We start from the raw sequence: 10294 nt of genomic DNA, 5'->3' as shown, positions 1-10294 counted from the left end.
TCATGTAAAAACAAATGGCACAAAAGTCCCACATCAATGACTTCCACTTATAAATACTGACACCAAGGGGTTTAATAAGTGAACCAACCAACCTTTATTGATGTTTGTCAAGGAACGGAGCTTGCCTTATTTGACCCAGGTAGCTTTAAATAGGTGTTCAAAATTACTTGTGTAAATGTAAGACTATTATTTTTAGCAACACCTCCTTGTTACTAAACATTCATGCCTAGGTTGTTATTGCCTTACAGAAGCACTTAGGATAATGCGATTTGAGGTTTATTGTGGGGCAAATCCTCTTATGTGTGTGTTAACAGAAACCTTGCAGCCAAAACAGTGCCATTTGACAAAGAACCTCCTCGGCTCAACAACCTCCACTTCCCATCTACTCACTTTTGGTCTGACTAAACTGGCAAAAATGGCAAAGGCTAGCTTCCTGATTGCGCCTCTGCTAGTTTTGGGAAATGTTTTCTTTATCCATGCCTCGTTTGCCCCCGGACTCATCATAGATATGGCAAAAATCGTCATGGACAATTACTGCTCACCAGAGAAGCTGGTGGGGATGAAGGAGGCAATTGAAGCAGCCAGCAGCAACACAGAGATTCTCAACATCCCAGACGCTGAAACGTTGGCTACTGTCCTCAGTGCTGGAGTCCAGAGCACAGTCAGTGACCCACGCTTGATGGTCTCTTATGAGCCAAACTACGTCCCTGTGGTTCCTCCGAAGATGCCTCCCTTGCCCCCTGATCAGCTCATTGCCGTCCTCCAGACGTCGATCAAGCTCGACATCCTTGAGGGAAACATTGGCTACCTGAGGATCGATCACATCCTTGGGGAGGAGGTTGCTGAGAAGGTTGGCCATGTGCTCCTAGACCTGGTCTGGAATAAAATCCTGCCAACCTCAGCTCTCATCTTTGACTTGCGCTACACCAGCAGCGGGGACATCACAGGAGTCTCCTACATTGTGTCTTACTTCACCGCAGCCGAGCCTACGATTCACATCGACAGCATCTACGACCGTCCCTCAAACACAACCACTAAGGTGCTTTCTATGTCCACACTGCTGGGGCAAAGATATGACATCAACAAACCCCTCATTATTCTCACCAGCAAAAACACCAAGGGCATTGCCGAGGATGTTGCCTACTGCCTCCAGAACCTAAAGAGGGCCACCATTGTGGGCGAGAAGACCGCCGGGGGCTCTGTGAAGGTCGATAAAATCAAAGTGGCCGACAGTGACTTCTACATTTCGGTGCCAACCGCAAAGTCCGTCAACCCCATCACCCGCTCCTCCTGGGAGGTTACAGGCGTGACCCCTGATGTGGAGGTAAACGCCGAGGATGCCCTCGCTACCGCCATCAAGATCGTCAACCTCCGTGCCCAAGTTCCTGCCATCATTGAGGGATCAGCGACCCTGATTGCAGACAACTACGCCTTTGAAGATATCGGTGCTGATGTCGCAGAAAAGTTGAAAGGGCTCCTGGCAAACGGCGAGTACAGCACGGTTGTCTCCAAAGAGAGTCTGGAGGTTAAGCTGTCCGCTGACCTGAAGACCCTGTCTGGGGACAAGAGCCTGAAGACCACCAGCAACACCCCAGCCCTGCCACCCATGGTGAGACCTTTGTACATAAGATTTCTGGCTGTGAAAGTATCTTTCATTTTCAATTATTAATGTTGATTTCTGTTTTCAATAGTTTTATTTAGTTATTTTAGTTTTTCACTTACACCTCACTTAAGAAAAATGCCCTTTTGTTTAAAAGGATTGATTACATTGTTGATGTGGGGGTAGATAAACAATGGAATTGTCAAAATGTTTGTTTTTTTCACTTTAAATCAATCAATTAATCAATCAAACTTTGTTTGTAGAGCACTTGAAAAAAAAACACAGTAGATCAATGTGCTATATAATAAAATACATGAAATACAATACAACAAAAACTAATTAAGAGAAATTAAACATAAGAAAAAAATATAAGGGTGCAGCAGCTCAGATATGTAGGGTGGGGGAAGACAATTGAGTGATTTAAAAGCAAATAATTTTTTTTTAAAGTGGATCCTAAAATGTACGGGCAGCCAGTGGAAGCTAAAATGGGTGAAATGTGCTTGTGTTTACGTGTTCTAGTTAAAAGACGTGCAGTGGCATTTTGTACCATCTGGAGCTGGGCGACCGAGGACCCACTAACCCCCACCTACAGTCAAATTAACACAGGGGATTTTGTAGTGCAGTGAATAAACATGCTTAATCTATGGAAGATATGATATCAATATTATACATTTGGAAACATTTGTAATATGCTGCAGTTGAGGTATATTTTATATGTGAAAAAGTGACTTTTTTCTTATTTATTTTTAGGGATACATATTTGCCATGTTTATATTACAAATTCTTGAGTTGTTGTTTGTTCGTCTCCCACAGGATTATTCTCCAGAGATGTACATTGAGCTGATCAAAGTCTCCTTCCACACTGACATATTTGAGAACAACATCGGCTACCTGCGCTTTGACATGTTCGGAGACTTTGAGGAGGTCAAGGCCATTGCCCAGATTATTATTGAGCACGTCTGGAACAAAGTTGTCAACACTGACGCTATGATTGTTGACCTCAGGTGGGTAATCCTGCTGACGAAGCAAGTCAAAGCTTCTATTCAAAATGTCCATTTTGGTAAACAAATCATCCGCTAAAGCTGCTAATGCTCATTAGTCGATAACTAAATATAGAGGACTTAGTTCGCAAAAAGGTTTTTTGAGGATTTATTTATTTACCTACTGGTAATCTATACACAGTTTTCAAATATGGACCACCAACAAATCTAGAGGACGAACCGATTTAAAGCTAACCTCTTACTTAAAAACATCTTGACAAGCCATCCATGTTTTATCAATGCGTGCATTAATGAAAAGTTCACAAAGGACAATTTCTAAAAGTTTTCTTCAACTGTTTTTGCAGAAACAACATTGGTGGCCCTACAACAGCCATCGCAGGCTTCTGCTCTTATTTCTTTGATGCCGACAAGCAGATTGTGCTGGACAAGCTGTACGACAGACCGTCCGGCACCATCACAGCGCTCCAGACCCTGCCTAAACTCACTGGTAATTTAAAAAAGAATATTATTCAAGTGATTATATTTGACTCATTGTGTATAGCATATGCATAGGTACCTGTTAGCAACCGAGTTAGCTCGTTAGCAACCGAGTGAGCTCGTAGCTGATAGAAGTTTCCTTGGGAGTTGATGGAGAATGTTTTATTGGCCTTTAATTCACCAGGTGGCCAGAAACACGACTTCAAATGAATGCCAACATTGCTCCGTATCTGCTCGATGTGTAAAATTAGCAACTGTTTGCGAACAAGTTTGGCATACAATTTTAATAGGTGATCAGTGTTGCGTTTACAGTGTGTTTCCAATGCACCCAAATGGCCAAAAATCAGTTACATGCAAGTTCAAGAATATAAGAACATAGAAGCATGTGCTTTTTAAGATGAACTGTCCAACTGGCCCGATAAGCCATAAAGCTGCCTGGATGTAATACCTCATTCTTGTTCATATAAGTGATGGGTATTTAATGTCGTTCTGGTTTGCCAATTCACTATTCAAAGCAGCTTTGGTTAACAAGAAAGCTTTATTTTCCAATGCTAATCTGTTTTTTGCATTCTTTTGAAAAGGAGGTGTGATTGCTACAAAATAGCTTCGACATAATAGTGACCCTTCAACTTTTTTCTTTACATAAGTCACTTTCATAATCGTACCAAAATGTTCATCCATGACTCCTTGCCACTTCCTTCCTTCAATTGAACATTGGCCCTTTTCACTATCCACCCATTCTCTACTCCTTCCACCTCACAGTTTTAACCCTGTTCTGCCTCCATCTTATCCTCTTCCTAAGGCACAAGGTACGGCTCCAAGAAGAGCTTGATCATCCTGACCAGCGGAGCGACTGCCGGCGCCGCAGAGGAGTTTGTTTACATCATGAAGAAGCTCGGTCGCGCTATGATCATCGGAGAGACAACCGCCGGGGCCTCCCACCCGCCAGTGACCTTCCGTGTTGGCGAGACCGACATTTTCCTCAGCATCCCCACTATCCACTCCGACACCGCCGCCGGGCCAGCCTGGGAGGGAGCTGGCATCGCACCTCACATACCCGTCCCAGCTGACGCCGCCCTCGAGGCAGCCAAGGGCATCTTCAACAAGCACTTTGCAGGCCAGAAGTAAACCACGTCCTGAACAAAGCCGGGGGGGCGGGGGGGGGAGGTTAACATGTCACTTTTGCTTTGGCAGCCGAATTGTTTCAAGATTTAGAATTCAGACTTGTTTAAGAAATGAAGAGTAATTACTAGTAAGAATCTTGAGTAAAAATTGTAATCCGTTATTCATTAACTCAAAACCTTTTTAGCCCGTTTGTAATGTAGAGCAAAGGTTCAACAGTAGGATTACTCTAGCTGCTGAAGGTTTTGAGAATGAATGGTGCTGAGAAGTCGATTATTTTATGGCATGGGTATGAATTCTTTTGTGTCAAAGATCAGTTTTAACATCAAAACAACCTTACTTCAAATTAAGAATTTTGAGAAGTCACATGCAAAAGAGAGAAAACTAATGAAGTAAACACACACACACAAATGTTTTCACACTGTGTTTGCTATTCATGTATTACGTTGGAGTTTGGTAAATTGTATGTTGGAGTTTTGGAAATGGGACCTCTGTGTAGTAATCCACTTGTTGCTCTGCTCAGAAACCCATCATGCAATGTTCTTGTTGTGTATGGAAATTGCTGTTTGTCCATTATGCTAAGTGCGCTAAGTTTCGGTTGTATCAATTCCAGTGGTGAGAGACAATAAAAAAGACAACTGAAATACAAAAGAATGTTTGTTGGTCATGTTTTACATCAACAGAGGCAACAGAAATATCTGTTTTTTTACAAAAGACAATAAACAACAGATTTGATGAAGATTGAAAGTGAACTGTACCACACGCAGAATCTGCTGAAGGGAGCGTTCTCATGTCAGTGACAGAACAATTGTGAAGATTACACTGTGTTTAAGGGCTATTATATAAAAGGCGTGCATGGACATGTTTGGTCTTTGGTGGGTGACAGTTTTGGTGGTTTCAGTGGTTTAGGTCCTGAGTTATGGGACCATGTTGATCAGAACTTGGATTTATGCAACACATCTCTCCTTGTTCTTATACAAGGTTCGTGTTTAATTGTACCCTGTCTCGTTAAAAAAAAAAAAAAAAAAAAGACATTACATTACGTTTTGACCATGCGTCACCAGCCATGTGGTCTTGGTATGAAAGAAAAAAAGGAAACATACATAAGAACCCATTTTATTGTTGTGCATACTGAATGCCAAAAACGTACCAAACTTTTGTATTAAAAAAGTGTTTTACGAGTGTTCTAATGTGTTCTATTGTAATCTGAACCTATAAATTCTCAGGTTTTTCAGGACTTAAAAACTTAAAAACTCCCCCACTCATCTCATAAAATTTTTTTTTTTAAAAACATGTACCCAGATAGTTAGGTGGTGAAGATTGCTAGCCTTGAGGCCCACATCCACCACTAAATAATTTCTCCTGGCTCTTTGAAGAGGACTGGACCCTCTACTTCATGAAACAAAGAAAATCTTGTTTAGCTTTAAGTTGTGTAATGTAGAATGTGCAAGTAAAACATTTTGAAATCAGTATTTGGCTATGTTATTGGAATTTGGTTGCGTTTGTGCAACGTGACATCATGACTTCGCGTATACATACACGCCACACATCTGTACACATTTTGAGCTATCCGCGTGTATGTCTACGCCGTATACAACGGACGGTTTGGGTTTAGGAAAAGAAGAACAGGACGGTTGGGTTTAGGAAACATGACACACAGGAATGAAAGTCCTGTGTTGTTTGACCCATCCACCATCCCAACCAACCTCCCTATGCGGATTTTCGGGCTTTCATACTACTCGCTACCGTTCTTTTCTCAGGAGAACTTGGCGTAAATTGACACGCAATCGCAAGGTAATGTTTAGTCAGTGGAGGCCAAACAGCGTTGCTAAACACAATAAAAAGCGATTTTGCGTATTGATAACACGCCAAAATAGCATACGAATTGGCGTGTCATACATACGTCTTGAGATCAGTCTGGTTTGTGTGTGTTTCTCTGTCTAAAGGGGAATTTCAGCGTTTTTTAACCTGGATCTGGAGAGAGAGTTTGTTGTGTTGGAGTACAGAAACAGTAGCTTTGTGATGTGACTATTATTTCTATTCATTGTTCCATTATCTTTATTGTTACAATAGCTGCCACTGGTCATCACACCCCCAACCGGCACCGGCAGATGCCCGCCCACCAAGAGCCTGGGTCTGTCCAAGGTTTCTGCCTAAAAGGGATTTTTTTCCTCGCCACTGTCGCACTAAATGCTTGCTCTTGGGGGAATTACTGGAATTGTTGGGTCTTTGTAAATTAGAGAGTGTGGTCCAGACCTACTCTAGCTGTAAAGTGTCTCGAGATAACTCTTGTTATGATTTGATACTATAAATCAAACTGAATTGAATTGACTGTCTAAAAGATTTTCAATTGCACATTTGTGGATTGTGACAACGAACTGTCGTGTTACACTTTGCGCAGCTTTCATAGACGTTACCATTGGATACAGACAGGCTGAAGTTGTGGCTAGTTGTGCTACAGCTACAGATGAATCCTAACACTCCAGTCCAAACGCTGCCAAAGAGGAGAAGAAATCGTATATCATAGCACATTTTCCTTAAGAAAAATGCTGTTCCAAGAGTGGAGAGCTGCAGACATAGCCGAGGTTAGCTGATCAGTGATCAGTGTTGATCAGTACTTACACACGAAAGCATGGCGGCATAACGACAACTTCTCTATCCCTCCATAATGTAGTCAGACACTTATAGTCTATAGTCGCAAAAAATAAGCACTTTTAGTGGACGTACAGCTCGGTTCACAGCTGCCGGTTGCAGTGTTCTCTCCCCACTTTGAAGATTATTGTTCCCATTAGTCACTTCTTAGACACCTAAGTCCAAGGGGAAATTAGGGACCAGGGTGAAAAAAAAATCAGAATACAGAGGTATTGATTGGGACTAATTGAATGTTAAACTCTTTGTAAAACATGAACAAACTCAAACAATGAATGCCGTAGAACTTTCTTTTATTATCCAGTTTGACAGTCAGTTATAACGGAAAAAGAACATAAATAAACTACTTTAACGTAGATTTTCTTTAGGTCTTTATTACGTGGTATCGGATCGGTGCATAAACTCCAGTACGTCCTGATACCGATACCAGCGTTTTAGGCAGTATCAGGGCCGATACCGATACTGGTATCGATACCAATACCGGTATCGGACCATCTCTAGTTTTGAATGAACTTGAGAATCCATACAGACACGCCAGGACTGTTTTTTTTTTTTCCTTTTCATCAGCATATTTACACTGGACATAAGTGTTTATGAGTGTGCTCTAAGTATGTTTGGATGTGTGTAAGCGGATGTGAAGATATATGGTGTGAGACAGGAGCACGGTTCTGTTAAGCACTGGACTTTCATTTGTAAAGCACAAGGATCAGAAGGGGGGGGGGGAGTCGTCACACATCAACATGTGTTGAGACTTTAAACAGGGGCTTAGGGTTAAGGGGTAGTGTACGTGTGTGGAAGGAGGTGGGGGGGTCTAAAGCATAAGCCCCACTACGGGATTGATCGTGTGAAGAAGTCACAGCTGCTACTGCCTTTTTAGGAATCTGTTTGTGCCTGGTTTGTGTAGAAGTGGCAGGACAACAGATTAAAGTTCAATCATAAAAAATATTTCCCAGAAAAAGAGTGGCTCTGGAGGAGGAAACCTTAGCAGCCATAGCTAAGGAACTAGCATTTTTATTGTTGTTTGTTTGCGTAAGTATCATTATACCAGATTTCAGTGAAATAAAAGGCTAAATATAAAATCATATAAATTACCTCCTGCATGTAAAGGCAATTTAAATCCTGAGCAGTACAACAAGAAATGGCTATTGCTTAAAAAATTCCAAACATAAGGGTTTGTTTTTTTATGAAAATCTTAAGGATTATAATTTAAAGCAGATACAGATTAATTATGCTTATTCAAAAACTTATCACAAATTGCCCCACAGCAGACCTGGGGCCATGTAGAATACCACTATACTGGAATGTTGTGCAAAATGGATAGAGGGTGAGAGGACCTGGGGTTAAAAGGGGCCCAGCAGCTCTTTTTTTATTTTTACCCAGGGGCCCCTTGGCAGGTTATTCTGCTCGTGTTTACAGACATGATAAGGATGGTTCAGAGGACAAGCATGTCAGTTATGGGTGTATAATTGTATTTTCCGGCTTGCACACAGCTTGATAAATTGTTTAGATTTATATGGGATTGAGAACACAGGTCATCTCTGCAAACGTTACAAACAATAGGCTAACCCAGGTGATAGTGTCTAGGGCTGTTCCAATACACAAAGTATTCAGACTACTATCAAAGTCAACTTGAAGCCAGGTTATTTAACTTGTAAACAAAATAGTTTTATAATCCAATATGTTGGAATTGAGCCATCGTTAAGGTTATCAATCAATTTCAGCTACTATGAAAAGTCAAAATGTCTGCTGTAAAAAAGGTCCATTGACTTTGGGAAGGCATATAGTTAATAAACAGCCAGGGATACACAGGTGTGTGGCTAGGGGGAAAAGCAGACAGCTTTTCACAGTGTCAGGTTTGCGTGTCATTGTTTGATTTGTGTGCAAAAGAAAAAAAATGGAACTAAACCTGAAATGAAATGAAATGAAATGAAATGGACTGTGTAGTGGCAATCTGATCACGAAAAAGTGCCACTGGAGGGAATTTGAAACCATTTCCAACGCTTGCTGGTGCAAATAATGAGGTCCGCCATCGTCTTAAGGTTAATCCTTCATTTTATAAATGCATTTAAAAACACCTACAAAAAGACTGACTGTGCAAGATTAACAACGACCAGATTTTATCGCCGTGTGTGGGGTCTCTCAGGATTGGAAAATCGGCCGACAATTTTAAAATCGTCCCGTGTGAACCAGGCTTTACTGGGACACTTGTTTGGGACAATTGAGCCATCATTAAGGTTATCAGTTTCAGCTGTGCTTTTCCTACTGTCACAAGTCAAAATGTCTGCTGTGAAAAAGGTCCATTCTCTCACACACACACACTTGTTTGTATTGTTTGTGTGATGGTGAGCAGGCCATCAGGACAATAAATGGGTTACAGCACCGAAATGCAGACACTGACTCACTGAAATAGCTCACTGGGACACTTGATGGAATTGAGCAATCGTTAAGGTTATCAGTTTCAGCTGTGCTTTTCCTAATATGACAAGTCAAAATGTCTGCTGTGAAAAAGGTCCATTGGCCTAATGTAGAAGTTGGTAAAAGACTCTACACAATATATCCCTCCATCCTCCGAACTTCAACCAATATTAGGCAAGGCAAGGCGGCTTTATTTGTATAGCACATGTCAGCAACAGGGCAATTCAACGTGCTTTATGTAAATCCTTAAAGAGCAGTTAAAAACAATTAAAAATATAAAAACCGATCAAATACAAGAATAAAAGTTACAGTGCAGTATAAGAAATGAACAATTATTTAAAGGAAGGCAGCATCAAAACGAAAGGTCTTCAGCCTTGATTTAAAAGAACTGAGAGTTGCGGCGCACCTGCAGTTTTTTGGGAGTTTGTTCCAGATATGTGGAGCATAAAAGCTGAACGCCGATTCCGCCTCTTTAGTTCGGACTCTGGGGACAGCGAGCAGACGCGTCCCAGACAGGGGCGATTCTAGGATCAGACCTTTAGGGGGGCTCAGCCCCTAATGAGAATGTGACACGGTTACAGTGGCTTGTTAAAAGTGTTAAACCTAAATCAGTAATTTCACTAGCCGATAACCTCTGAGCTAGCTACTTAACAACAACGCCAGCTAACGTTTTTATAAGTCACAGTAATGACGACCAATTTGACACAATGTTCTAACATTCAGCAATTTTGAGTTGCTTCCGTTTCAATTTGGGTTCTAATCTGCGCCATGAAATTACCAACTTCATCTCTGCGGATTGCTAACGTTAAACTTCACAACCGCGCTCCCGCTCTCCCTCTGGCAGATTTAGATTAGGACTCGGCCTAAAGGACCTGACACACCAACCCGATAATCGGCCGTCGGACAGTCTGGCGAGGTCGGTGACTCGAGTCTGTTCGGTGCGTTCGGTGCCGTCGTCCGTCGCAAGGACCGGTCGGCCTTCATTTTGGCCGACCTGACATTCTGGGTCGGAGGGCGGGCAGTCGGACTC

The 10294-nt window shown here is 41.8% G+C and overlaps 1 protein-coding gene across 1 annotated transcript; it reads left to right on the top strand.

Annotated features, from left to right (window-relative positions):
• Nucleotides 1-322: 322 nt before the first annotated feature.
• Nucleotides 323-4254, top strand: rbp3 (retinol binding protein 3). The gene is made up of 4 exons (XM_039789002.1): nucleotides 323-1609; nucleotides 2414-2604; nucleotides 2946-3088; nucleotides 3881-4254. Exons 1-4 carry the CDS (start codon nucleotides 416-418, stop codon nucleotides 4204-4206), a joined length of 1854 nt encoding a protein of 617 aa, XP_039644936.1. The 5' UTR covers nucleotides 323-415; the 3' UTR covers nucleotides 4207-4254.
• Nucleotides 4255-10294: the final 6040 nt, after the last annotated feature.

The sequence above is a fragment of the Perca fluviatilis genome, chromosome 21, assembly GCF_010015445.1.
Source record: "Perca fluviatilis chromosome 21, GENO_Pfluv_1.0, whole genome shotgun sequence".
Taxonomy (NCBI): Eukaryota; Metazoa; Chordata; class Actinopteri; order Perciformes; family Percidae; genus Perca; species Perca fluviatilis.
This window is presented reverse-complemented; position numbering and strand designations above follow the sequence as displayed.